The sequence below is a fragment of the Lutzomyia longipalpis genome, chromosome 3 (genome assembly GCF_024334085.1).
Source record: "Lutzomyia longipalpis isolate SR_M1_2022 chromosome 3, ASM2433408v1".
In the NCBI taxonomy this organism is placed as follows: domain Eukaryota; kingdom Metazoa; phylum Arthropoda; class Insecta; order Diptera; family Psychodidae; genus Lutzomyia; species Lutzomyia longipalpis.
The window spans coordinates 27,645,315-27,672,938 of record NC_074709.1 but is presented as its reverse complement, the minus strand read 5'-3'; the positions used below and the strand labels follow the sequence as shown (position 1 = coordinate 27,672,938).

At 38.8% G+C, this 27,624-nt stretch overlaps 5 protein-coding genes across 11 annotated transcripts; 2 read left to right on the top strand and 3 right to left on the bottom strand.

The window, feature by feature from the left end:
• Nucleotides 1-1,531: 1,531 nt before the first annotated feature.
• On the top strand, nt 1,532-5,753 carry LOC129793591 (endoplasmic reticulum metallopeptidase 1-like). Its single transcript, XM_055833713.1, has 5 exons — nt 1,532-1,910; nt 2,773-3,197; nt 3,268-3,842; nt 3,904-4,863; nt 4,924-5,753. The coding sequence occupies exons 1-5, from the start codon at nt 1,882-1,884 to the stop codon at nt 5,599-5,601; spliced, it is 2,667 nt and encodes an 888-aa protein (XP_055689688.1). The 5' UTR covers nt 1,532-1,881; the 3' UTR covers nt 5,602-5,753.
• Nucleotides 5,742-8,226, bottom strand: LOC129793592 (trafficking protein particle complex subunit 2-like protein). 2 transcript variants are annotated; one of them, XR_008750939.1, is made up of 5 exons: nt 8,025-8,226; nt 7,784-7,959; nt 7,627-7,714; nt 7,137-7,566; nt 5,742-6,037 (listed from the first exon to the last, which is right to left on the bottom strand). XR_008750939.1 is itself a non-coding variant. In XM_055833715.1 (4 exons), exons 1-4 carry the CDS (start codon nt 8,070-8,072, stop codon nt 7,441-7,443), a joined length of 438 nt encoding a protein of 145 aa, XP_055689690.1. In that variant the 5' UTR covers nt 8,073-8,226; the 3' UTR covers nt 7,049-7,440. The 2 variants fall into 2 exon arrangements, 1 of the variants encoding a protein (XP_055689690.1); XM_055833715.1 differs by lacking the exon at nt 5,742-6,037 and having other exon boundaries at nt 7,049-7,566.
• Nucleotides 8,227-8,836: 610 nt separating this feature from the next.
• Nucleotides 8,837-14,215, bottom strand: LOC129793580 (WD repeat-containing protein 48 homolog). 2 transcript variants are annotated; one of them, XR_008750937.1, is made up of 6 exons: nt 14,004-14,215; nt 12,598-13,863; nt 12,117-12,527; nt 11,853-12,047; nt 9,636-9,930; nt 8,837-9,553 (listed from the first exon to the last, which is right to left on the bottom strand). XR_008750937.1 is itself a non-coding variant. In XM_055833702.1 (5 exons), exons 1-5 carry the CDS (start codon nt 14,046-14,048, stop codon nt 9,832-9,834), a joined length of 2,016 nt encoding a protein of 671 aa, XP_055689677.1. In that variant the 5' UTR covers nt 14,049-14,215; the 3' UTR covers nt 8,837-9,831. The 2 variants fall into 2 exon arrangements, 1 of the variants encoding a protein (XP_055689677.1); XM_055833702.1 differs by having other exon boundaries at nt 8,837-9,930.
• Nucleotides 8,919-9,732, top strand: LOC129793587 (protein Vhl). The gene has a single exon (XM_055833710.1). It carries the CDS (start codon nt 8,919-8,921, stop codon nt 9,489-9,491), a length of 573 nt encoding a protein of 190 aa, XP_055689685.1. The 3' UTR covers nt 9,492-9,732.
• A 191-nt stretch (nt 14,216-14,406) lies between the features above and the next one.
• On the bottom strand, nt 14,407-27,618 carry LOC129793579 (5'-nucleotidase). Of its 5 annotated transcripts, none has more exons than XM_055833697.1 (7): nt 27,241-27,346; nt 18,824-18,962; nt 18,180-18,612; nt 16,435-16,838; nt 15,675-16,364; nt 15,288-15,605; nt 14,407-15,207 (listed from the first exon to the last, which is right to left on the bottom strand). In XM_055833697.1, exons 2-7 carry the CDS (start codon nt 18,953-18,955, stop codon nt 15,130-15,132), a joined length of 2,055 nt encoding a protein of 684 aa, XP_055689672.1. In that variant the 5' UTR covers nt 18,956-18,962; nt 27,241-27,346; the 3' UTR covers nt 14,407-15,129. The 5 variants fall into 5 exon arrangements, with proteins under 5 accessions (XP_055689672.1, XP_055689671.1, XP_055689674.1 ...); XM_055833696.1 differs by lacking the exon at nt 27,241-27,346 and adding an exon at nt 21,224-21,437; XM_055833699.1 differs by lacking the exons at nt 18,824-18,962; nt 27,241-27,346 and adding an exon at nt 27,521-27,618.
• Between the last annotated feature and the right edge of the window lie 6 nt (nt 27,619-27,624).

Below are 27,624 nucleotides of genomic sequence, written 5' to 3'. Positions count from 1 at the left end.
TTATTTAAAAACTTTTTGCATCACAAAAGAATATTTAGAAATTCCTTCTTGAAAAGTGATTCATTTAGCCCCAATTTGAAATGTTTTTTCCCCTCAAACGTATCCTAATTTTATTGCTCGAAAATAAAGAAAGAACGACATTTTCACACATCTTGAACATATCAAATTTGCATAAAAACAATTAATTTAATTATCAAAATATCAATTTTCCATAAATTAAATAAAAAAGAAAGGGTGCAGCTCGTTCCATCTCCCACCACCTGACTGAGAAGGTTGAGAAGTACTCGTGTACGACCCCCCTCGTTCTACGACATGTAGCCCTTGGGGATAAAATGCTAGCCCTCTTCCGTTCCACAGTCTTCCTTGTAATGAATGTTCTTCAACTATACATAAAAAAGCATTCGCCCCACTCACAGTCAGCAGATGAAGGTAAAAAATAAGAACCTCCCCCCGGTCCTCCCCCACCCACGCATTTGGCATTTTTTCCACCCTCATTTGTGGTCAACATTCTCCTTTCTTTTCACCTCCAAGTGAGTGGTTTTATTTATAAAATAGCCCCGGCACGCAAAACAATTACAAAGTGAGAGACAATTAGGTTTCATTTGTAGGGCAGGAAATTTTGGAAATGGGCTTAGAACGCTTAGAACAATAATTGAAAGAATAAAAAAAGGATTTCAGGGAAAGTTTTCTTCAAGTTCTTGTGAATTTAGAACGTTTTTTGGCTATTTATTATTGCTGATATTTATTTAATGAATTAAGGTAATACCTACTAATTTAAGTTATTCTTGATTCTTTAAATTTAAACTTAAAGCTTGAAATATTTCCTTTCATTAACTCCTCAAGAAATCAAGATTTAAAAAAAATATGCAAAGATTTTGAAGGAAAAAGGAAAAAACGTTAAAATAAATTAAAAGCTAAAAGAAATTAGGAAATCTTTTTTTTTTAAAGAAAAATTTGAGTTTCACTTTCAACTCAATTTCATTATTTTTCTTAAGTTTAGATAAAAAAAAATAATTTTTAATTATCCGATTTTGATATCATTAAACTGAAATAAAATATTCTTAAATCGACCTATAAGTTTCAAAACTATTTTCAAATAAATAAAAAAATATATAGAAATACTTATTTTCAAAGATTTTTGTAGGAAATTTATTTCTTTTATCTTTTTTTCCAAAGTATAAAATAATAATCAAATATTTTATTTTAATTCCTTAAGGAAAGCAAATAAGACCACTTTATTCCTCTAACTTAGAAAATTAGGTCATTTATCTAGATTCTAGAAGGTTCTAACACCAAAAAAAAAACTTTTCTGAACGACTTTTTCTTCTTACCTTTTTTTCCATTTGAGGAGGAGCTTCGGTCCAAATTTAATTTGAATTGAAATTTAGAGAATTTTCAATTAATTTCAACGCAATGTATAAATCCCTCATTTATCACTACGTAAGAGTGTCCAGTTGAGTGTGTGAAAGGCGGGAAAATTATACTCCAATTTCGCGTGGTGGTTTGAGCTCATTCGCCCCAATGTTGAGTCTTCAGTCGATTTTCCGCACTCGATTGTGCTCGACGGGCTCGCAAAGCCGCTTTTGTCGCACATTTTAACAATAAATAGCCCCGCACAACGACTATACTGATAAAGCGCCGTCGATAAGGATTATCTCAAGACAAATTTATTATAAACGGCCTGTTATTTTGCCTGCATGGTCAATTGCACCCCAATTGAGTGTGCCCCAGCTGCAGCACAAAGCGCAGCTTGAATTATGGAAGTGTTCCGTTTAAATGGTTAATCAAGTGGCGAAAAGAATTCCCAAAAAAAAAAAGAAATAAAGTGGAAAAATTACAAAGAAAATTCTTTGGGGAAAAAGTGAATGAGTGTGGTGGAAAATGGTGAAGGATTCATGGGGAAAATTCAGGTGAGTGTCTCATCAAGATCGACGCGTGTTGCACACTGACTAAGATGACAAGAATTTTCCATGAGGAATTCTCTTATCAATTTCGAAATTTATGCTCTCTCAAGTACCTATCTTTTATCACTTTTCCCACTTTTTCACGCAATTTTTCTCTCGCCTATTCTCTTCGCGGCAAAAAGTGATAAAAGATGGCAAGTGATGGGTGTGATGATGAAGAAGATTTATTCTTAATTGAGTGAGTTGAATTTTCTTTTATTTTCTAAGCCATTAAAAAGGAATTTTCTTTAAATTGCAAAAAAAAAGAAGTTCCGAAGAGTTTGCGGAAAATTCCTTTTTAAAAGCGGGCGTGAAAATTCTTTGAGGAAATTGCAAAATTATCTCTTATCAGTTTATAATGTTAATCACACACCCGTAATCGAAAGCTCATCAATCAAGTACTTTATGAGCTTTTCTTGAGCTCTCTTCGGATGTTTGTGTGGTGGTGATTGTTTGTGCTGGTCAAAAGTTTAATTATATTGCTTTGATGAATATTTATTTTTGGGAATTAATTTATTTTAGTAGGAAATTTTGCATAATTTATTTAATATTCTGAGAATAAATATTTAAAATTAAGACATTGTCACACGCAAGCTTTTTTGCGATTAATCTTTAGTTTAATGTTTAATCACTTGAAATTTTACCGAATTAATCGCTAAGGTTCATCCAAACTTTGGAGTATCCTCGATAAGTTTATTGATAAAATTTATAAATTTTTAAACGAAAAAAAATATTCAAAAATAATTTACCAAAGCGTCGCTGGAAAGCATAAATCACCGCTTTTTTCAACATTTTAACACTGAATGGCAGCAATTTTTGGTGTTTACAGAAACACAGTTAAGCGATGGTACGATGGCACAAATAAGCGCAAAGTAATCTACGATGTCTACACAATCCCTTCGTGGACAGCCCCCATCATTCTAGCCGTTGTCCTGGCCATCTTCGTCACCATCCACTTCCTCTACTACGCCCTCCCCACCCCCCTCACGCTGGACGATGAATTCCTCCATCCGGATCGATTTATTGCCGAACGCGCGGAAATGCACACGCGGAATCTCACGGATTTTGGGGTACGTGTTGGAGGATCTCCTGAGAATGACTACAGCACTGTAAATCATGTCTTTGAGGAGCTCGAGAGGATTGCCATGCGTGCCTCCTCGCCGGCACACAAAATGGAATTGGAGGTGCAGAAAGTCGAGGAGGGAGCTTTTGATTTGCAATTTGTTCCCTATGGGATGACCAACGTCTACCACGGTGAGAATCAAAGTTATACTTTATCCTGAAGGGAATTTTTAACAATTTCCCTTTTTTATCTTTAATCCAGGTGTCCACAATGTGATCCTCCGCGTGACTCCTGCTGTTCAGAATTCCGAATACAGCGGACACTGCCTCCTGATTAATTCTCACTTTGACACAATGCCCGATACAGTGGGTGGAAGTGATGCAGCAGCTATGGTGGGCATCATGATGGAGCTAATCCGCAAGGTGACAAGCCGAGCTGATGCCTATCGGCACTGCATAATCTTCCTCTTTAATGGAGCCGAAGAGAACTACATGCTGGGTGCTCATGCCTTCATCACACGCCACCGGTGGGCATCATCTGTGAAGGCTTTTGTGAATTTGGACGCCGCTGGAGCTGGTGGGCGTGAAATTATGTTTCAGGCTGGTCCTGGGCATCCCTTCCTCGTGCGGCATCTCCAGGTCTCAGCTCCACGCCCACGAGCTTCAGCAATGGCTGAGGAACTCTTTCAGCGTGGTGCTGTTCCCTCAGATTCGGATTTTAGGATTTTCCGGGATTTCGGGAGGATTCCCGGAATGGATTTTGCCTTCCACACCAATGGATATGTCTACCACACGAAATACGATACGCCTGACATTATTCCCCGAGGAACTTATCAGGTGAGAAGCCCTCTTGAAGGATTTTTATCAACTGAAGGATAAAATTTTTTATTCTTTGCAGCACGTGGGAGATAACATCCTCGCCCTTATGATCTCCCTCCTGGACAGCTATGAATTGTACGATGTAGATAGTTTCCGTGATGATCCTGCAATTTTCTTCGACTTCATGGGATGGTTCCTGGTTGTGTACTCAGGTCACGATGGGGTCGTAATGAATTCCCTATCAGTTGCCATTGGGGTTCTCGTGATAGCCTTCTGCCTCAAGGCGATGTCCTTCAAATCTGGGCTGTCAATGGGAGAGATTCTCACGGAATTTGCCACAAGTGTTGCCATCCTGACGGCTTCCATTGGCATTGGAGTGTCTCTTGCGCTCCTCCTGGCGGCAATTCTCGATGCAGCTGGGCGCAGTATGTCTTGGTATGCAGTTCCATGGCTCCTCTTTGGCATATACTTCTGCCCAATGCTCCTGGCCATTGGAACGGGAACCACCATCTACATTCACTACTTCAAACGCGATCTCCTCTCCATCTCCCATCGTGTTCAGCTGTTCCTGCACGCAAACTACCTCCTTCTCCTCCTGGCTCTCCTTGTGGTCACAGCAATTGGATTACGGTCGGCTTACATCCTCCTTCCGGGAGTTCTCTTCTACACCGTGACAGCTTTTGTGAGTGGAATCTTCTTCCACAATCGCCGGAGATCGTGGTTGATTATCCATCTCCTTGGGCAGGTGCTCCCTGTGTTCTTCTACTGCGCACAGACACATCTGGCCCTGCAGACACTCATCCCACTTACAGGACGTGGAGGAGCTGCCAACAATCCAGACATTCTCATGTCACTCATCTGTGCATTGATGGCACTTCTCCTGGGTGGCTTCCTCGTTCCCCTTGTTGCTCTCTGTCGTCATCCCCGAGCTGTGCTCAGTATCTTCCTCTTTGGCATGTTCATCACAATTGTGCTGATTATCACGCCCATGGGATTCCCTTTCCGGGAAGCAACGATGCCACAGAGATTCTGGATTTTTGTAAGTAAATTAAATTTTTCTCCTGACCTATTAATCCCTCAACCTCATTCCCTCTTCCAGCACACACAGAGAAGATTCCATGGATTTGGCAATACAACGTACTCCGAGGATTCGGGATACTTCCTCCTATCTACGGATCGTCATATGGCTGACACGAAATCTTTTGTGCCTGAATTAGCTCAAGCCCAGAGGATTGGAAGTGAGTGCAATGGGGATCTTCTATTCTGCGGTGTCCCCCTCCTTTCTTCGCGGAAACACACCCGAGCTCAGGAGAGTCTCTGGCTTCCTGGGCCACCACCACTGCTTCCCAATCCCACAACTCTCACCCTCCTGGATGAGGTAATTGAACCCGGAGGGCGACGGAAGACGCTCACCTTTGAAATTACCGGCCCCACGCATATGGGGATCTTCCTATCTCCTGGACATGGCATGGAGATGATTCAGTGGTCCCTATTGGATCATGTACCCACATCTGGACCACGTTGGCATGAGCGAGAGACGTATTTTGTCTTCCTCAGCTACGGCTTCAACTACTTCCGTCGCCTGGAGTTTAACGTGACCCTCCAGGCGACGGAGATCTTCCGCGAAGGTGCCCAGAGTATTGATATTGTCCTCACGACGCACTATCTCTTCCACGAAGAACACAGAACGCCGGAATTTGTGGAATTCATTGAGAAATTCCCACCCTGGTGCTACGTCCAGGGAACAATGAGCTCATATGAGAGTTTCATCTTCTAAAATTGCTCCACATCAGCAGGTACTTCCTCCTGAATATTTGCTCCAGTGTTTAAGAAAAAAAAAAAGCTTTCTTGTAGATAATCCCCCATTGTAAAATAAGAATCCTGTCCAGTTTATTTTTATTAAATAAAAAAAAACTCTTAATGTGAAAATATGATTTAATTTTAATCAAGAGAGAGAGAGGAACCACAAAAGCCGCCGAAGAAAGTTAAAAAAAAGCTGTGGAAAAGCCATCAGGAAGTCCAGGAGGAAGTCATCCAGGTTACTTCTCCTGGTCAGGTGGTTGCTGGATAAAGTATCCCCATGGGGCAAAATGCGTATGGATGTCTTCTGGGCCACGATAGACACGAATCTGGACGCGTGAGAGGCGCGCTGGATCCTCATGTACCACCGGAGATGCCATGGTGATGATTGAGAATCCCACGAGGAGGATCCACTAAAAGGATTTCATTTCACCTCATGCACTTTTCTTAAAATTTGAATTTCTTTCTCTGTGTTAAACTGTGCGATAAAATGTGCTGGGTTTGTGCAGGACATCAATGAATTTCACCAGGAAAATCTTAGCGAATTTATTGGGAAAGTTTTGGATGATTTTTCTTGAATTTTTGTGGGTAATTTATTGGTTTTTTCTTCAAATTTTTGGGCATTAAAAACTAAATTCTTTTACTTCAATTTAATGACTTTTTAAGGAAGTCGAAAGGACAATTATTTTGGTTAATTAATATTTTTCTTTTTTGCAATTAAATGACTTAAGGACACTGAAGGAATAAATTTCTAATATTGATTGAATTAATCGTATTTTGTCTTAATAATTTGCTAAATAAAATTGATTTTCTAAGGACACAAAAGGAACCCATTTTTGTTATTTGGGTTAATTAAAGATTTTTCTCTTTAATCTCTTGGCTAATAAATTGGAATTCTTTTAATTCATTTAAATGATTTTTAAGGACACTAAAGGAATGAATTTTTCTCGAACAATTTATTGATTTTTTCTTCAATCTTTGAGTAAATAAATTTGAATTCTTTTAGTGAAATAAATGATTTTTTAAGGACACAAAAATACATAAAATTTTTGTCAATTAATTAAAATTTCTTTCAATCATTTAATCAATTAATTAAAACTTAAAAAAGTGAGTTAAATTATCGTTTTCTATGGGACATGTAAGGAGTTCTTTAAGGAACAAATATTCCTTAAAAAAGAAGCACAAAAAAATGCCAGAAATTATGATTTTTTTACTGGAAAATATAAACGAGGAAACAGCTAAAAATCTTATACACAAAAAAGACCTTATTTCACTTTCATTTTTAAGGATTAATTTAAAGCCTTTCCGGACACAATTTAGAAATTAAACAAGCCATTAAAAAGTCAAACTTATCAATATTCTCAACTTCTTCCTCACTTTTAACCATTAAGGGAATAAAATTAAAAAAAAAAAACAATTCAAAATGTAATTTAATTTAAAGATTTTAATTTTAAATCCTTTAACGATTTTTTTTTCAAGGAAATGTGATTAAAAATCAAGTAAAAGACTTACCACGAAGAAGCGAATGAACATCTCTACCTTCCAGGTAAGTAACTGCACTGAACTTTGATTAAAATATGGAGCATTTGGGGAGCTTGTGGTGTCTCTTTATATGCCTTCTCCATGGCAGCGCGAGAGATTTCTCTGATGCGGTGTAGCCCTCAAAATTGATTAATCATACTTTTTTGTGCAATTTATCGGTTGATTTGATGAGAAAGTGAATTTGTTTGATGTGACAAAATATTGTGGAGATCTCTTGGGGAGTAGTAGTGAGTAATTGGAGCTAAGAGAGAAGTACCTTCCCCTCCCTTAAAGCTCACACATTCCCCGCCATAATATTCCGGACACTCCTGTCAAAGACTTTCGACGTCAGGGGCTCCTCTGGGGTGTAGAAAGGATTACAAACAGCATCCGTGTAGAGAATATGAAGATTCCGGAACATCTGCGACAGACAAGAACTAATAAATTCCAAAAAATTCATGCAAAGCCAAAGAAAACTCACTGATCTCACTTCATTCTCCCTCAGGGCAGAATTACTGGAATCAATCACAATGATGAATTTTGTTTTTGTATTCGTCACATAGCCATAGCTGCAAAGAATATTAAGAATCTTTAGTAAATTCTTGGCCATTTGATGCTTCTTTCAGCGGAAGATTTACATTTTATCCGTCTCCGTGGAGTACAGCATGCCCAAATATAAATCCCTGGAATCCACTGATTGCTTTCCGGACGATGGCATACATTTCTCCTCAATTATATCCAATGATGCGTGCACACTGTAGTGGAGCTCAAGTTCACGATCAAGATCCGTCGTTGCGATGTACAGCGGGGAGTTCTGGAAGCATAAAAGAATGGAATTTTGCAAGGAAACCCTTTGAATCCCAGAGGAAAACTCCTTACATCCTTCCCGATGATTGCAATGCAAACGCTTGCTATGTTTGATGTCATTTTTTACGTAGAAAATCACAAAGAAACTTTACAAATTATTCGTGGATTTTATTCACGAGGAAACTGATTGGAAATTCTTTAATTTGCTGGAAAATTGTTCAGGAAATTGGAGGAGAAAAATCAGCTGGTTCTTATCACATCGAATCCATAATTGTAAACAAAAGACATCGAAACTCTTCGAGGGAGAAAACATCGAAAAAAAAATTAAGAGAAATTCTCAAAGAACATTCTTGAAGTTCTTGAAATTCTTGGAAAACTACCTTTTTCCTTCCAAAGAATATCTCAAAAAACCAATAAATAAATTAAAAGAAAGTTAATCGAAACAAGAGAAGATTTTATTACATCCAAAATAATTATAAATCAAAATGAAATAAAAGATCTAAGAGATTGTGGAAATTTATAAGAGAAATTAAGAGGTTTTTTCTATGTTTGCTAAAGGGCTTTGTTTACGTTTTGGCAGCAACAAAGTGAAAATTCATTAAGCAATTTCCACGTTAAAAATCACTTTTCCCGACCAAGTGAACATTTGATTCTCATCAAGAAGTCTCCAAGAAAGTCCCTTCGATCATGCTACACATGCAGGTAAGCAGAAAAGGGTGCGTGCGTGTGTTGAGTACCTTTTAATGAGTTTCTCATTAAAATTTAGTTTCAGCTTGCCTGGAGTGAAGGATGCAGGTAGCTAGAGTCCCAAAGTATAAGAAATCGTGGCCATCGTACAGTTCCCAACAGTCAAAGTTTCAACTCTCACATTGCAAGACACTCTCTTTGGCAAAAATCTTTATTTTTCACGTCTCTCTGTGCATTAAAAGTTCGTGAAGTTCCACATAAAAAAATAAGAAAAAAATAATGGCTGCTGGACACGCTCAAATCGTTGCTGGTGCTGCTGGACGAGTTCCCGCTGAACTCCCTGCTCTACGGTCCGGAGTTTCTTCACATCGGGCCTTCGTATTATTCCACAATACGAGCAATAGGCATGTGGAGCTCTTCTGGATAAACTATTCAGGCCAGAGAGCAAGCTACGGCATCCTCCAACCGGATGAGAAGCGAAAAATTGACACCTTTGTGTCACATCCGTGGTGCTTCGTGGATGCCTACAACCTCACCAAGTTCCTGGTGAACGGCCAGGAAGTCTTCTTCCCCGTGGTGTGGTACGAGGGATCAATAGATTTGGTGCGAATGATGATAAAGCGCCAAATTGCCCGAATCCACGCCCCGGTGCGGCCACTGCGGGAAATCTGCATGGAGAGGGTCGCCATGCGGCTGCCAAACACTTATGCGGCCCATGAAATTGAAGTCCCGGCATCCATATCCCAGGACATCGAGCAGACCTTCAAGGAGCTCAAGGAGAAGCCCCAGCAGTCAACACTACAGCGGCTGGAGCAGCTGGAACGGCGGAATCAGCAACACCAGCACGACTGAGACGTTCCATGTGCCGAAGACTCGCATCACATGGCCAGCTGTACCTGTTCCCGAACTTCCGGCTATTGCAGGAGATTCAGAAAAGACGCATTTTTTATAATCATTAAGTTTTCAATTGTTGTATAATATATTCAATCTCCTCACATTATTCTCTTTTTTTTTTACTCTCTTAACTTCAGAAATATTGTTTAAATGTTCATTCTAAAGATTAGAATAAATGACGATCTTTTACATGCACAAATTCCCCATTTTTTTTTTACTTTTTTGCCAGCTCTATTTGTTCTTTAATTTAGTGTTGGGGGGGGGGGGATGATGGTGGTGGTGTACTCGAAGTGGCCACTCAGGTAAAGGGCTTAGTCTTGTAGTGGAAGGTCAAGTCTGCTGATTGCTTCCAGATCAAATGCCTCACTGTCCTTAAATCCATATTTGGATCAAGAACCTGCAAAAGAAGTCAAAATAAATTAGAAAATTATTTTTTTTAGAGAATTTTTGATTTATTTTTTAATGGCTTTTGTGATTTTATCTTTCTTTTAAAGAATTTTTAACGATTTGAAAATTCTTTTCTCAATAAAAAAAAATTATTTCTCAAAACTGATGAATTTCTACACAGAGAAAAATAAGTTTCAAAGATTTATTCACACTTTAAATTAGGAATTTTGAAATGTTTGAAATGTATGAAAAATTCCTCTGATTTTGTGAGAAATTTTCTTCTACAATTTAAGTCATTTTCTTCCTCTTTTCATCATTTTTAATTCATTAGAATTTATTCAATTTCTCACTGCAAAATTGCAAAAATGAAAAACAAAGAAATTCAGCAGAAAAATTTGCTTTTTAACTGTACAGAATTTAGTTAATGCTCTCACTTTAAATGAACAATGAGACCATTGCGTAATTCTGACCCACAAGGTGGTTTCTTTGCCTCCCTTTAGTAACAACCCTTCCTAAGATAAGCTGAGTTAGCTTTTCAGGAGGGTGTGTGCCAATAGAAGGAGGATAAATTATTAACTTTGCAAATTTTTTCAGCTGAATTTGATTTGTAAACGCTAAAAATGAAAAATTCAATTTTTTAGGTTAAGATAAAAGCAAACGTTGAGAAAAAGTATAAAAAGTCGCAGAAGAAATAGAAAAACGATAAAAAAAACACAAATAAATCTCCAAAAAGTTTTGCAAATAAGTTTAAATTAAAAAAGAAATGCAGAGGACGACAGAAAAATTTAAGAAAGTGACAGAAAAGTAACAAATCTCGCGAAAATTTAAAAAAAAAATGTAGAGATAATTGAAAGATTTTGAAGAAGTTCAGAAAATAGAGAGAGAATAATTGACGGAAAAATTGAAGAGAAAATACATAAAAACAAAAAAAATGATTCGTGTTCATCCAAAGCTTGAGGCCGATCCATAAAATCCGCAAAAATGTGGAAAAGTATAAATTATAATTGAGAAAAAAAAAATGTGAAAGAATTTAGAAAAACGAGTCTGAAGTACAAAAGAAAACTTAATAAAGCCCCTTATTCAGGAAACCTTTGAAATCTTTGAAATTTGTACCTGCTGAAATTTCAAGATTTTAAGCGAATTTTAAAGGTTTCTTTGTGATTGAATAAGGCCTAAAGATGGGAATTTTTTATGGAAATTTTCATTGAATCCAACACTTCATTATCTCAGGCTTAATTTGAACTTTTTAGAACATTTTTCATACTCTAAAGTCTTTGTACGAAAACTAATCAAAATTCTCTTAACGTGTAATTATGGGAATTATTTTTCTCTGTGTACATTTTATTCTTTGGATACTTTTCAGGGATTTTTCTCTGTTAAAAACCAATCTTTCAAATTTCTTTAATTTGAATTTACTTACATGGCTTATATAGGAAAATACGTGACCAACATGGCCACAAATTCAAGCACAAAAATTAATTAAAAATTTCACTTGAAATTTAATAAAATTATAGACAGAAAACTCTGTCTTAAAAATAAAATTTAAAGCCCTTTTTTCACCAACCAAAGAAGGAAGTAAAGACATCTTCTTTGGTGGCTTTACCCCAAGCAACTGTCGTGGATCAGAAAATTAATCTCTTACAGAGGATGAAAGCCTCCGGAATATTTTTTAGCGGGATTTTTTGGAGGTCAATAACTATTTTTTTTATTCGTTTTGTTGCCTTTTGCTCTCCCAAAAATGGTTTTTTGGTGAAATTCTGAATCTTTCCGTGGACATTGAACCACCACAATTCCCGCTAGAATACTATTGTGGAGGCTCCCGCTAAAGTCATACAAAATTGCTATTTTTTTTTTTACTTTTTGTGCTTTAAATCTCTTCAAAATAAAAATCAGAAAAGCCATCAAAAAAATAAATATATATGAAAGACTTACAATATCGTTGCAGAGCAGTTCGAGACGATCCTCTGGTGGGATCTGTGATCCCTCCGAATTGGCATCACTTTGGCTATTTTGGGATGAATTCGACGCATTGCTAATACCTGGTGTTACTTCGGTGCCAAGCACCTTCTCCAGTACGTGTTCGCATAATTTTCGGCACGGTATGAATTCATTGGCAATGAGACGTTCCTGCAAAAGAAGTTAGAACTTCCTTTGTTAAAACTCCTCTAAAAACAAAAAATAAAAGCCTTTTCTTACCTTCTTCATGCGATCCTGCTTCACCATTAGTGGATGCGGGAGGAGATAGAAGGGGATTTTGATGAATTTAGGCATATTACGCTCAATCACCACATCCGTCACCCACGACGGGACTGTCTCATGCAGCAGGGCGCTCTCACTTTCACCCGCTGCATCGCGTACGAGGAGCCTGCACACCGTCCTCCCGCCGACTTCGCTAAAAATGAGGGGAGTATGTTTCGGCACTGAGAAGTACCCATTGCCCTTAATCTCGTTGTCCATGTCCGATGCTGGGGCACTGTGCGGCGGCGTCCATGCCTCCAGGAGTGCTTGCAGCAGCAAACTACCGTAATTCACCTTCACCTCTGAGCCTGCCTCAACGTGCTCCGGCAAACCCGACTCAGCAGCCACCCACGCAGCAAAGCAATCAACCTGGAAAGGGTTTAACACACAGAGAAAAAATCATTAAAGTGTTTAGAAAACATTGAGGAAGGAATCTCACCTCATCCTGCCCAAGGACAATTGTTGGCATACCCGTTTTGAGGTCTACCGTAAACCAATTGGGGATGTAGATGCGCTGATTGCGCCTATTGAGCTCCTCCTCAAAGTCCACGGGGCCCAAATCCTCCACCTTGGTGACCTTCAGCACATCATACAGCGCCACATTCTGCTCTGTGTCGCGCGTGAGGATGTGCCGCTTATCATTGAGCACGGCGTACTTCTTGATGGCCGCCCCACCACGAATGCACGCCGTTTCCGTGCCCCGTGCCGGCGGGGTGCCACCATTCGTGATGACACCGCCCGTGTCGTTGGTGTGGCTGTATTTGTCAGTGTGCGGCCGCGGGAGGCGCCAGCAGCGAATGTCGGAATTCCACGTTGTCGTCCAGACACCCGTCTGGTCGACGTTGTAGCACAAACTGAGGACGGGGGCGCGCTCCTCGCACACGAGGACACTATTGCTGGGATTCCGCAACTCCGTCATGAACACCTTCTTGTCGCGACTCCCTGATATGACGTGCGAGAAGGTGTCGGTGGTGAGGAGTGCCCACACCCCCTCGGAATGTACATGGAGTGTCTGGATGCATCGTTGCTCACCCAAATTCCACAGCTTTATCGTCCCGTCTGAGCTGCCGGAAACAACCTCCTTGCCATCGGGCGACACCACGAGTGCCTTGACATTCTCAGTGTGCCCCTTGAGCTTCATGAGGCGATTGCAGGTGCGCGGATCCCACACACGTAGCGTATTCTCCGGTGAACCACTCACAATCACAGTGCCGGACTGATTCATAGCCAGGCTGTAGATGCTGTCGCGACTGCCGGGCAGACTAGAGGTGGTGACGGTGTTGTTGCTGGCCGTGAGGGCTGTCAGGGTGTTGACATCCCACAGGTAGATTGCCTTATCGAGCCCCGCACTGGCAACTTGCTCGCGATCCTTCGCATAGGCCAGCGCCTGCACGTAGTCACGGTGCGTCTTGAGCGTTGACATGCAGAATCCCCTGTGGGCATTCCACACCTTCACCGTCGTATCACAGCTGGCACTGATTAGGTGGCGTCCACCGCAGCACAGCACAATATCATTCACCCAATCATTGTGATGCTCCATACTCTGAATGTAGGGCTCCTGCGACGTTGTTTGCGTACTATTCCACACACGTATAATTGCATCCCTGCCGGCTGAATAAAGCCTCCCATTTACGGGATCCAACTGAAGGGCATTGACTCCATTCCGGTGGCGCTTCTCCTCTGCGTCCCGTATCACGAATGACACCTGAAAAACCCCGCAAGATTCTCATTAAACTCTCCGTGAATCACTTCCACCCACCGGATGCCCCGCAAGACACCGCGAAAGCCCAAGAAAATCAATGTTTTCGGATTCATCCCAACATTGAGGTTATGTTGTCAACTCACTTGCATTTTCTTCCGGACAACTTGGTTGTTTTTGTGTGTTAGCATGGTGCTCACATGAAGTATGGGGTGCCTCTTGATGGGATTCGCACGAGAAAACTACACCAATGTACTTTTTTCACGGGGAAATTGCAATTTTCCTGCCCCCCATCTATCTCCATGGACTCAACAAATTCTTGTCAGATGAAAAGATACAAATTCCCGTGTGCCAGAGGGAGACAACCACCCATCCTGGAGCAATGATTGGAAAATTCCATTAAACAGAGTGAGATGGCAAATTCAAAAATTTCTCCTCATTGGAATTTTAACCGTCAAATCCCCCGGAATGCTTTTGGAATGAAAATCTTTTCATTTTCTTTTCTTTGAATAAAAAAACAATAAAATGTGAATTAAATTAATAAAGTTCTTCAGTTTTTAATATTCATTTATTTGTTTGTTATTAGTAGTCAACACAAGTGCATTTTTATCTACAATTTGTGTTTATTTTTTTCTGTGTTTAAATTCGCCTCAAATATAGATTTTTTTCTCTCTCAGGGAATGTCTTGCAAGGAAGATTTTTTTTAGAGTTATAGAAGAAACCCTCAACAGACTAAATAAATATATCTAATTTCATCCTTTTGGCCGTATGAGACACCGCAGGATGTTTTTTTTCTTGGAGAGTTTGCGCTAGACTGAAAGCAATCATACAAAAACTACACGCTCACACAACGCATTCCTTCCACCCACAAAATCTCCTCCTTCTCATCACAAATCCCATAATCTTCTCTCACAGTTTTATTTTACATCCCAGACTGGAGGATGAAGCAAAAAGGAAATAAAAGCTCTTCTCTCGTTTTATTCTCAAACCTTTGGCAAGAGATTCAAAAGCACGTGGGAAATTGAGAAAATTCTTTTTTTTTTTACAATTTAGGTCGCTTTTAGCTTGATGGCAAGTTTCTTTCTCATTGAAATGTTAATAAAAAATATAATTAATAAAAAATCACTGAAGGTGCAATTTAAAGCCATTAGTTCATTGTCGATTTGTTTGTTTTTCATGCATCGTTGAGGGAAACTCAGGGAAAACGCGCAAGGGAAGGAATTGGACCAAAAATACATGGTGTCCTTTTTCTTCTTGTTCCTCAATGAGCCTTTATGAGTATTCATCCACCTCCTTGATTACGGTATTCTTTTCTTGCGTCTCACGGCGCCTCAGAAGCTCCTGAACGTGCTGCAGAGATCATTAAAAAATTAATTAATTAATTTCGTTGTAATTTGAATAGAAGAAAAAGGAAAATCAGTGAAAATTACCTCAGAATTCTGTGCTGAAATAATTCGGTGCTGAATATCAGGGGCTAGCTGGCAGCTTGTCTGCTCCAGGTCATCCAAGGAGGTCCTGCGAAGGAGTTTTGGGACACTATCCATGGATTTTTGCAGTGAAATCCTTCGCACAGGCGTTGGGCCATCTAATTCCATACTATCCATCATCTGGACGGTGCTGTGGCGCCTCGAGAGAGTAACGAGACTCTGTCTGTGCTTCGATGGGCGTCCTTTGCCCATTCGCACATCGATCGCCTTGAAATGATTCTGAATAGCTAGCCCAATTTCCGGACATGAATCCTCATCGAGCTGATAAAGAATTTTAATTAATCAACAAATTCCTTTCAAGGTAAAAGAATTTAGTGAAGAAAATCTCACCAAAACTTTGCAATCCTTGAACATGGTGAACCCATCGCAGCCACTGTAGAGATAATTCTTAATGCAAACCGCATAATTCTGGTCCAGTTTGAGCCATTCATCAGCCACACGTACAAGGCGCTCCTCAACACGTCTCCCAGGTGGTTGGGATGGATCAAAGACAAACGACAGCCCGGAAACTTGCACAAAGCGCCCCTCGAGCTTTGGATACCCGGAGACGGCATTCTCAAGTGCCTGCAGCAGCACCTTTCCGGACATTTCGAGGACAATAAGTGGATCACGCATTGGGACAACATTGACGAGGTCACGCATTGTAAATGGACCAGCTGGATGAATTTGATCACTGCGAAATGTTCCCGAATTGATGAGCACCACATCAGCACCCGTTGCCGATAGGATCACATCGCAAACCCAATCACCGAGATTTGTCTCAGCTGTGCGAATTTGCGAGAAGCGCCCATCGAGCTCAACGGAAAATGTGCCAAGAACCTCACTCATCTTCGACTCAATTGTCGAGGAGTAGCGATCGAGTTCAGCCTTCAAATCTTCATCCTCCTCATACGAAGACGTCACATCGACTCGCTCAATTTCCATCTTCAATCGCCCGCATTCATCGCGATCATTTTCAATGGCGATCTTGGAGAATTGCCGAAAATCCGTGCCAGATTTTACGATATTAGTGCCATTGACCTACAGGCCACAACAAGACATTAAAATCATCCCCAAAAATCATTTTTTTTCTTTAAAAGGAGCAACAAACCTTAATAACTTCAAAAACATGATCATGCCCACCGAGGATGAGATCAATCTCCGGGCATTGCCGCGCCAATTCCTCATCATTGGGCGTTCGCATGTGTGTGAGGGCGATAACAATGTCACATCCCTCCTTTCGCAGCTCAGCCGCCAACTCATGGGCCGCCTTGGAGAAGTCAATGAAGGTTACCTCCTTGGGATCTATCGTGGGCAACGTCTCCAACCATTGACGCTCCACAAGCCCCACAAGACCAATTTTATGCTCCCCATAGCGCATGATATGTGTGATCTTGCCATCGCCCAGGGGACGTCCTGTTTCATTGTCCACAACATTGGACATGAGCCAGGGAAAGTGGCAGCGATTCACCCACTTGGACAGGACATCCAGACCATGATCAAAATCATGATTTCCTGCGCAACAACAGGAAATTTCAAAAAGTTTAAATTATTAGGTAATTAAGACTTTTCTGCTGCTTTCTTCGCATGAATTTTTAGAGTTTTTGAAGACGGTGGTTGACGCAAAAAGGAAAAAAATCGTAAAAAAATTAATAATATGAAAAGGTTTGAGAATTTTCAAAATGGCGTCGCTTTGTAAGGAGTTTCTTTAGCATTTTGAGTGTAATTCAGAATGAAAACATGCAAGTTTCGAAAGAATTCTTTAAGAGAAAAATCTTATAGAACTTTGTTTAGGATTCCTTAATAATAATCTTTATTAAAGAGCTTCTTCTTTGTTCTTTCGAAGATTTTTTAAAGGCTTGGTCTATCAACGTAAAACATAACCTAAAAATATAAAATCTTTAATTTCTTGAATCAATTTTACTTCAAAATTTATCTTTCCATGAGATAAAAAAATCATTTCCACCTCTACAGATTTTACCAGGAGATTTCGGGTTTGGGCTTCGGGTTTAGGATGAATTTCTCCGGGTCACACGATTTTTAATTTGTTTTTTGGCAAAACAAGAAAACTAAAAAATCGTAAATTGAATAGACTCTGTAATTTAGGAAGTTTCGATTTTATTAGCTAAAGGAAAATCTTAAGTCAGATCTGAGTTCTTCTAAACCAGAATAAACTTCTTTAAGCTAGACCTTAAATTTCTTTCAAATTATTTTTTTTTATAACTTTATCAAGAGAAAATAAACTTTTTAAAGAACTTAAAATAATTTTTCACAAAAATTCCACTTAAGTATTTAAAGTTAAAGCCACAAATTCTCTAAAGAAATTGATAAAATTATTTGAAACACCTGAGATAGCTTAAAGAAGAATCTTAAATTCAAAGTTAAATCCTTCCTGAATTCCTGGGCGCAGAGCAATTTAAAATATTCAAAACTTTATCTCCATTGAGATTTTAAAGGTGTATTTTCGGTGTAACATTTTGGTATTATGCTGCTGTGGAAATCTTCACGGTTAATGCATAAATTAAAGGGGGGCGAGTGAGATTGAAAGTTTCGCTTGTGCCGCGCCACAATGTCGGAGGGGTTGTTTGTCGCTTGATTTGGCCCCAAGGCAATGTTGTGTGTGCCTCTGTGGTGGGGGCAGTTTTGGTATTTTCCCACCTATTGACGACATAATTGAATTATCTTGGGAAAATTTTTGGCGGCAGCGAGGAAATTGTGAATGAAGGGAGCTTTTAATGAAATTTCCCCATCGCCCATTCATGTGGAATTACACGGTGTGTGGTGGATGGGGCGAAAAAGAGCGCGAGAGCCCTTTTAGTTAATTGAATAAAAATCGTTTGTGTGCTTTCTACTCACCGAAGACGGCACATTTTGTATTGACACTATTGAGCACGGGGATCATCTGCTCGCCCTGCGTGTAGGTGCTGAGCATACTGGGTGAGAAAGCATCACCACTGAAGAGCACCAGTGGCTTTAGGTCGCTGAAGCTTTGGATGGCCTTTGCGAATCTCGCGGCGCCCCCAATGGGTTCTGACGCCGAGTTCGGCTCGATGTTGTACACGTCGTTGAAATGGAGGATTGTGATGACGTCCCTGGATGCGGCTGGGGTCTCACGGTGGTGTGGCGAGTGACTATTGCAGTGCACCACCGACGAGACGGCGACATCCTTCTCCGGGGCGCCCTGCCCATCCATACCGACGCCGTCTTTGCGACCCAAAACTGTCGTTGGATGAGTATTCTGGAGTGTCGTTACGGCTCTCTTGCCGGCTTCTCTCACCTCAATTGATGCCTGAAATTTATTACAAAATTAATGGAATTTCTGTTTCTTTTGCAATTTAATCAAAACAACAAATTAAAAAAAAAATAAATAAAAATGTTCTAAATAGAATTTTTGAAACAATAAAAATAACCAACCAGATTGAGAACTCAAAAGAACAAATAAAACGAATTTCAAAAGCAACGAATAAACAAAAGAGACGACGTTCAGGGAGACACGACACCTGTTTGAGCCAACCGACGACATTCTTGAGACTTTGAGACATCTCTGACGGTTCCGGGAGGCTCGCGGAGCCAGAATCCACGAGATCACCCCATTTGGACCGGAGAGCTGCTTGCGCTGCAAATCCAGCCATTCCCTGACTGAAAGGGAATTTTTCCATTAAATTTCCACAATTTTACTCAATAATTTAAAGAAAATTAAAAAAGAAAAACTCCTCATGATGGGATCAATATAAAATTTTCCAGCAATTTTCCCTCAATTTCTTCCTTTCGCGCAATAACATCCAAAAAGGGAGCTATAAATGGGAATTTCTCATCTCTTCTCACTCTTTTCTGTGCAGTAAATTCCTCCCCCTCCTGCCTTTGAGTAAATAACCAATATAAATAGTTTTGAAACTATATGTGAGCTACATTTCCACTTTAATATAGAGACATGAAGGAAGGAAGTGTGGGTGGGTTTGATGGGAAAGTGTCGTAATCCCCTTCAGGGGGAAAATTGTGATAACTCTTCACGGTGATGTTTCTCCACTCAAATAAAATGATTTGGCGCCAGTAAAATCTCTTTTAGCTGTGATTCTTTTTTTTTTTTGGTTTTTAGGACTTTTATTTGGAGAGTTTCCTTTTGATTTCGTTTTTGGTGATTTTATTTTCTTTGAGAAATTTATTTAGAATTCTTTTTTTAACAAATAAAATTCTTTTTCTTTACAATTTCTTTTAAAACATGAAAAGCATTTTTTTAAAAAAATATTTCTGATATTTTTAAAATTTAATTCAATTTAATTCCTTTACTTCTTGATGCAACCGTCGCAACATAACAGAAAACAGGAGCATTAAAATTTCATTGCATTATTCAAGAAGAAAATGTTCTGTGTACTTCTGTTTCCTTTCAATCCTCAAACTCCCTGCAAAACCCTTCGTCCTTCCACCCATCGGGGAATTTTCTTCATTTCAGAGGAAATGATAATCTCCTCTGACTCTTAAAATTTCAACATTTTACACGATGCACACGAAAAAAATCTGAATGAAGGGCTCTCACTTTATAAAATATTTATAAATTTATTCTCAAACGAGGTAAATTGTCGCTTCGCTCCAATTTACCTCGCCCCGCTTCGCGGGGATTTGTTGCGCTTCGCGCAAATTTTATATAGAGAAAATAATTGAGCTGAAAAAAGTCCAATAGAAAATGTATTCGTTGGTAAAAACCGCCTGGTATCAGTAGTCTCTGTACCAAATTTCATCACGATCGGCCCAACGGTGTAGAAATGCATAGATGAACAGGAACGAAATTTTAGAGAGACCTTTCTTTATTATATAGATGGGCCACACAAAAACCTCCAACAGATATTGCAAAGGGAAAAAGTGAATTTCGCACAACATTTATGGCGCCGAATTCAAAAAGTAGTCAAAAAAGCGTGATTTTTATATGGGGGCTATATGAAGGGGGGCTCTGGGGGGAAAATGAATGCCGTTGGTAAAAACCGCCTGGTATCAGGAGTCTCTGTACCAAATTTCATCACGATCGGACCAACGGTGTAGAAATGCATAGATGAACAGGAACGAAATTTTAGAGAGACCTTTCTTTATTATATAGAAGATTGGAATAATGGTGAAGAAAATTTCTTTCATTTTGTATTTTTAGGCAGTTTAAAATTCCTGCCTGTTGTCGGAGTTTATTCGGAGCATCAAGGACGTGTAATTTCAGTGATAAGAATGTGCTTCGTATTTTCTGAATTAAATGGGAATAATTTATGTGTTTTTGAAGAAGAAAAAAAGAACGAAGAGCGAAGGATAATGAATGAGGCGTTTTGGCCCAAAAGAGGTAAAACAATTAAAAATTAATTTCTTCAACAAATTCTTTGGGACGCGCGGCTTGTTAGAGGAAGAGTCTCGTGAGCGAGAGAAAGGTCAGGAAGGGTCAGAAGGAGAAAAATTAAAGATTGAGAGGAAGCAGAGAAGATCAGAAGGATTGTAGACCTGGCGAGGAAAATTAATTCTCTTTTGCCAAGGTCTTCCAAAAAAATGCGAGGCTTGTCAGGCCTCACCGCAACCCTCAGCGTAGAGAGGAAGCGGCATTCGTTTTTGTTTACGCCGACTCGACCGTGTTTTACTGTTTAAAGTAGCAGTTGAAGAAGTGTTGCAAACATGAAGTATACACCACAGGGGGAAAAACTATGTACTGCGCGTGATTTTAAGGTAATAAAAAAATACATTCAAGACATTTTTTATTGGAACTTCAAGAGAATTTTCCAATGAACATCACATTGAGGTTTTTCACCAACACACCGCCTTGATGGGGGCTCCTGATTGGCATTTTGAATGCTTCACGCGCGCATGGGGAAAACTCACAGAAGAAAATTGCACGGAAAACAGGGGTAAGGAGGGAATAAAAGTGAAACACCTACAAATTCAGGACGAATAATCCTAATTTTCTCATCACAATCGCGTGCCAAGGAAAATTACTCTATTTACGTGATTTTTTTTCTTCAACAACAGCAGAGACACCGAAATGTTTTTCCTTTCTCGCAACAAACGTGAGAGATTTTCCTTGGTACAAAATATAAATAATACTGAGCTCTCTATTGCCAATGCTCACACCTCATAGAGGCTGCTGCCACACCGCTGAGCATTTACACGCGAGACAAAATCAGCTGCTTTTTCATATACATTTTATAGTGTGGTTGTATAGTATATAAAATTTTATATTTGTAGGTACCTACTTCCCAATATCAAATAAATATAATATATGAATAAATATGTAGTTCAATGGCACGACGACATAGCTCACAGCTTCACACAATCATTCGCATTTTATCAACAACAACCAACACACAGCATAAAGTCTCTGAATGTCATCACAACATCACACAGAGAAATCATCTTCCCCCTTCAATAAATGAACATACAGGCAGGTGTCTGTATAGCATCCTTGTGATAAGGACCTGGCGAGGAAAACTAATTCTCTTTTGCCGAGGTCTTCCAAAAAAAAGCAAAGGGGCTTTTAGGGCCCCCCATACCGCCCGACGGCCTTGCCATCGGGCTCTTCAGAAGTGGGATTGTGCGCCACAGCAACCAATGTGCTACATGTAGACGCTGGCAAAGTGTAGCAAACATGAAGTTTAATATTATGCTGCAAAAACGTGTCGAGATGGAATGAGAAGTTTTTATTCCTGGATTTTTTTTCTTCAAGAAATTAATTCTTGAAAGATCTTTAATTCTATCATTTACCCTTTCATTGATTTATGAGAAAAAACAATAATTTCTTTAAAAAATTAGAGCTTAAAAAGGTGTCTATTCACTTTTGTTAAGAGAAGTTTTAAATGCAAAAAAATGAATTTTCAATTTTTCCCTTCAAGTTTAGGCTGAATTGTTGACTGAAAACAGTTTTTCGTATTTTCTGGTTCTCCTGTTGATTTTAGAGCAAATCTGAATGGATTTTTGGGTCATCCCGTACCTGCAGGTTCATCGATGAGCCTGATCGATATGTACCAAAGGGAAGTTTCAGATGCAAAAAATAAGAATTTTCAATTTTTTCCTTAAATATTTTCAGTCGCTTTAACAAAAACTCAAGGGGATGTTCCAGTACGAAGCTTTGAAAGTTATTAATTTCTTCTTCATCAGGTTATTGCAGTATTTGCGAATAAATATTAAAAATTCTTTCAAACAGACCACGCTAAGTATAAGAAATGTAATCCTGTGTTTGGCACATATCAATGTCGTTAACACATTACAAAGTAAAAGTATTTCTTTCCAAGTTTAATGACTTTAAAAAAAAAGTTACCCCACACACGACAACCATAAAAAAGCACATTTAGTGGTTCTTCGTGTTCTTTAATGTTTTCCCCCGCACAGATAAAATTGGAAAACTCTTTTGCTTGTCATTTAAAAACCCACAAATTTTGGGGTTGAAATTTTATCTGTAAACCTACCAACATCCAACTGTTATCAGCATGTCGCCTTTTCGCAAAAAAAGACAAATATTTTGGCTTTGACACAAACTCTTCTATTATATAGGTATGTAATTATTTTAAATATATAAAATGAGACAAAATATTGGAACATATCCTGTAACCCTTGTCATATTTCTTCTTTTTTCTTGTGTGACAGATATGAAAAGATATATGCCTGTTGGTTATTCTCAGTCCGTATATTGTCCTATATTTTGCAATAAGATGTGGAATTATTTTGGAAATCCCCAACAAGGATAACGAAAGAAAAATGTCGCATCGAGAACTTCTTCTTCCTCCTGCCCTGAGAGAAAACGAAAGAAATATTTCTATAAGCCTAATGGCTTTCCAATAGTCCCCTCCCCAAAAAGAGACAAACCTTGAGAGCTTCACTGTCTCTGTGTCTGGTCTTCTACTAATGCCTAATGCATCCTAATTTGCTGCCACACAAAATAATGCTGCCGCGACGGAGAAATATTACTCAAATTGCTGTCCATCAACTTGTTGGTCCAATTTATACTCTCCATCGTCAAATTTCTGTCCGTTAACGTGTCATTAAATTCAGCGGTGAACAAATGGTGTGTTATGAGTGTTTCTTGTAGTTGTTGTTTTGTGTGATGAGCATTTTTGCGAATTGAAGCAATAAAGTGAATCACTGTGGTCTTGAGGAATTTTTTCTCTTTATCTCTCCATACGGGTGGATTTCTAGTTTGCAATTCTTTTAAAATTATTCCAATTTACCTTTTCTTTGTTTTTGTTTTTTTTTTTTTGAATGAAGGAAGAAATTTAATTTAATAATCAATTTTAATGCTAAATTAAATCTAAAGAGGTCTATTCAGTCTCTAAGAAGCTAGTTACCCTGGGCCGAAAAAACGGATGTCATTTTGTAGTCATAAAATGATCAGGGATTGTAAGGACATAGTTTTGTACTAATTTGCACTCAATATTCATAAAATAACTATGACAAAATGAAACATTTTCAAAATCGAGCCTTTTGGTCATCGTATGACCCAATGGACCTGAATGGGTTAAATAAACTCCATCCTAACCCTCTTCTTCACCCTTATTTTCCCTCAATGAAGCGATAATGTATTTAATTTTCTGTAATAGACAATTAAACTGGGTGAAAATTCTCCGTCAATGTACATAAAAACCTCCCATTTTGGTGGCAAAATTATACATATTTATGATTCTCTGGCCATTTATGGGAAGCGAATTATCTAAGCAATTTGCCATCTTTATTAAATTTTAATGAATTCAAAATAACTTGATATGCTGCCCGCGCTTCCTGTTTTTCCATACATAATATTTTTATTATTATGTACTTCCCCCTTCTCTCCACGAAGACCATTATTCCCATTATTGGATTTTCTTTTCCAAAACAATAAACCGTCGAAATTGTTCGATAAATTCTCTCAAGAGAGAAACACGCATTTTTCATAAAATTTACTCCAGCGCCGCGTGCTATATACATTTTTGCTATGTACATGTAGGTATGTATGAGAGAGTCGTTTTAATCTAATACCAACAAATAAACAAATTTAGATGGAAATTGATGTTTCTTTTCTTTCCATCCCTTCTCTCTTGGTATGCCCCGTGTGCCTATATAATATCCATACATAGTAGGTACGTAGCTATATGTAATTTTTGGCGATGCATGAGAATATGAGTTTTCCCCTGAGGATGAATAAAATTGAAGACAGAGGAAAAAAACGGAAAAATGCGAGGATGTTACAGAAAGGAGAGAAATATTGTAAAAAGGGATGACAAGGGGATGATATTGCCGTATAAAATTATATGAGAGACACTGTGAGAATGTTCTATTTAAAGAAAAAAAAATAAATCCATGATGATGTGCATGGGAAAGAATAAATCACGAATCAAGTGTGACACACTTGAGATTTTCTTCAATATTTTATGTTTTTTAACAGCAAAATAAAATATTTCCAAATATAGTAGAAAAGATAAAGATTTTTTAACACACGACACAACTCTGGGGAGACCCACATGTGGTTTTCAGCACACCCATCATGGAAAAACATGCGACTTTGAGGGGCTTTTCCTCTCGCACAACTTCTCCACGTGTGCAGTGACTTTGGTATTTTGTGATTCACATTTTCTATGTCCCACAACAGTCGCATAATATTTCCATAAAGCCAAACCAATCATTATACATATTAAATTTTCAATAATAAAGCTTTCCCAAATGGAAGAAAAAAAATTAATCAAAATCCACACACCTCGTGCACAAACATCGCACCTCGTCTTGTGCACAAATTAATAAATCAAAAACACACAACAGGAAAAAAATCTCACACACACGTTACACGTTGACCAGCCTCCGGGTGAAGCGTCCACTTCAATCTAAATGGTAGCGGCAACTGATCGTATGTCTTAATTAAATTTTTGCGCTGGAAACACTCAACAAGATGTGAGAGAGATTGACGAGGAAGTGGGAGGATTTAATCTGATGGTGGTGGTCACACCGAACCCCCCTCGAGAGGTATGAAACTCTATAAATCAATTTGATTTAATCAAAATGATCAATCCAACTCCGCAAATTCCTTCGAGCAATTTCTAGTATTTTCTTGTATTGAGAAAAATCCATCCAATAGCCGCGTTTCCTTTAGCAGATAATTCACATTGGTAGGAAGAAATAAATCTTGGTGATTCTTTCGTTGTCTCTAAGGGGCCAATGCACAGGACTGAATTAGGGTTTGATAAACTATTTACATATTTAAGATTTTTTAAAAGTTTTCTCTTTCTAATAATTTTTATAGAAATTTTTGAAGTAATTAATTCAAAAAGGGAAGACTGACAACAATTTATTGAGATTAATGTTAAAAAAAAGTTAATCAAAATCGTTTCTGTCTGACTTTTCGATCATGATTAGGAGCTTCTTCAGGTCTTGAAAGAATTATTGATTTTCTTTAGGCGAGTTTAATGGCTTGAAAAACCTGATGAAGATCCAAATTTGGATCGAAATGTCAACAACGAAGTAAATAAGAAAAAGAAGAAGACTTTCATCTTCTTATTCTCAATTTTCTTTACAAAAAAATTCTCTCTCAAAATATATAGAAAAATTGCTTTATGAAAAAGTTTGTGAATATTCTCTGAAATCAATTTTATTTGCAAAATTCAATTTTATCTCACAAAGTTTACGAGGAAAGTGTAGTCTTAATTGCCAATTAATCTACCAAGCACCCTCTCTATATACTCTTCTGATGATGAAGAAATTTTCCATAACTATACAAATTGCTTTCTCTATAAAATATAAATTTATTAATTAACCCATTTTCACACCAATTTTCAATCCATGTAATCCCTTAGTGGGATGATACCTTGTGTGCGCCAAAACATGCTGAATAAATAGGATTTTCTCTGCGCCTAAAAGCTCCTAAATATTCCCTCCGTAAAAGCCACAAAATGTAATTTTATGAACGGAAATTATTTCAAGTGGTACCACCAAATTCGCCTCTGACCTTTCGCATGGAGCTTTTTTTCCTCTCTCTCTTTGGCTTTATAGGCCACAACATTGAAAGAATCTTATCGTAAAATTAGAGAAGCCAAAAGCCACTGAATAGCATGAAAATGGTCGGAAGGATGGGAAGGGAAAATTAAGCAAAGGCAATTGATGTTGGAAAATACACAGAAAATGGTTTGGAAAATGGTTCAATGGGTCAGTATCTTGGGATCAATGTTTACTTTTATCAATTTGGGTAATTTTCTGGGGTTTTCCACACTCCTAAAAGGGCGAATGATGGTCTCCCAGAAGACGCATTGTTTGCCCTCCCTGATTCAGCCGATTCAGCAGAAGCACAGATGTTCAGTAAAAGAATTTCTTGAGAACCCCAAAGAACAGGGGAAGAAAAGAAAAATTCCTGAGAAGAACGTGGCTCAGAGACCTTCATTGCTTTTGCAAGAAGAGAAAAGAATTTCAGCACGAAAGCATTCCGCGAAAGTCTGCTTAACCTCGTGGCATGTCCTTGTCATTTTGAGTGTCTCTGACAAGGTTCTGAGTGAAATTTTCCGAAGGAGAATTGGCGAGGAAGTTTTGCCTGGAGAATCCGCATTATTGCCTTTAGCGGTGATTAAACAGCCCTCACACATCCTTTTCACGGACAATGGTGGATAAACGCAATTAGCATTTCAGCGCACAAGCTTTCGAGCCACCCACTCACATTTCCACCCCCACCCACTTCCTGTCTCCTCGCATAATCCCACCCGCAATGGTACTTTCTGCACTAAATCTCGTCATTCCCATTCAATTTCTCACATTTCCTCTCATTTTTGGCCCCTGCGGAATGTGCCCTGTTATGAGGTGGCACACCCACGAGGGAAATGTCTCGAAACTCCCCAGAAAATGGGAAATTTTCACAAATTTTCCCTCAGCCTTCCACAAAATGATTTCTTTTCATCCTCAAATTTTCCCTCCAAAAACATCCCAAAATTCCAACGCACACACACGCACTTACATATCTCAAAGCCAGCTGATAATTCCCTCAGGATCCTGAGCAATTTCACTGGGATTTTTCTTCCCTTACGACCATCCGCATGGTCCTTTCGCGAGCAACACAGGAAAGCGAATGTGGAAAAGGACTTTCCCGCAATGAGGAATATTGATTAAAATTTTCCCAACGTCTCTGTGTGCGTGTGATTGAGGTTAGGAAAGGTCAATTCATCCTACAATTCCCCAATTAAACACAATTTACGAACAATTTATCACTTATCGATTAAAATTGCATCATTACTCACCTTATTTGGTGATCCTGGATGTTTTTCCTTTTTGCAAATCCCGCTGAAAATCACGTTTTTCACAAAGAAAAACAAACACAGCAGAGAAAAGTGACAATGTGTGT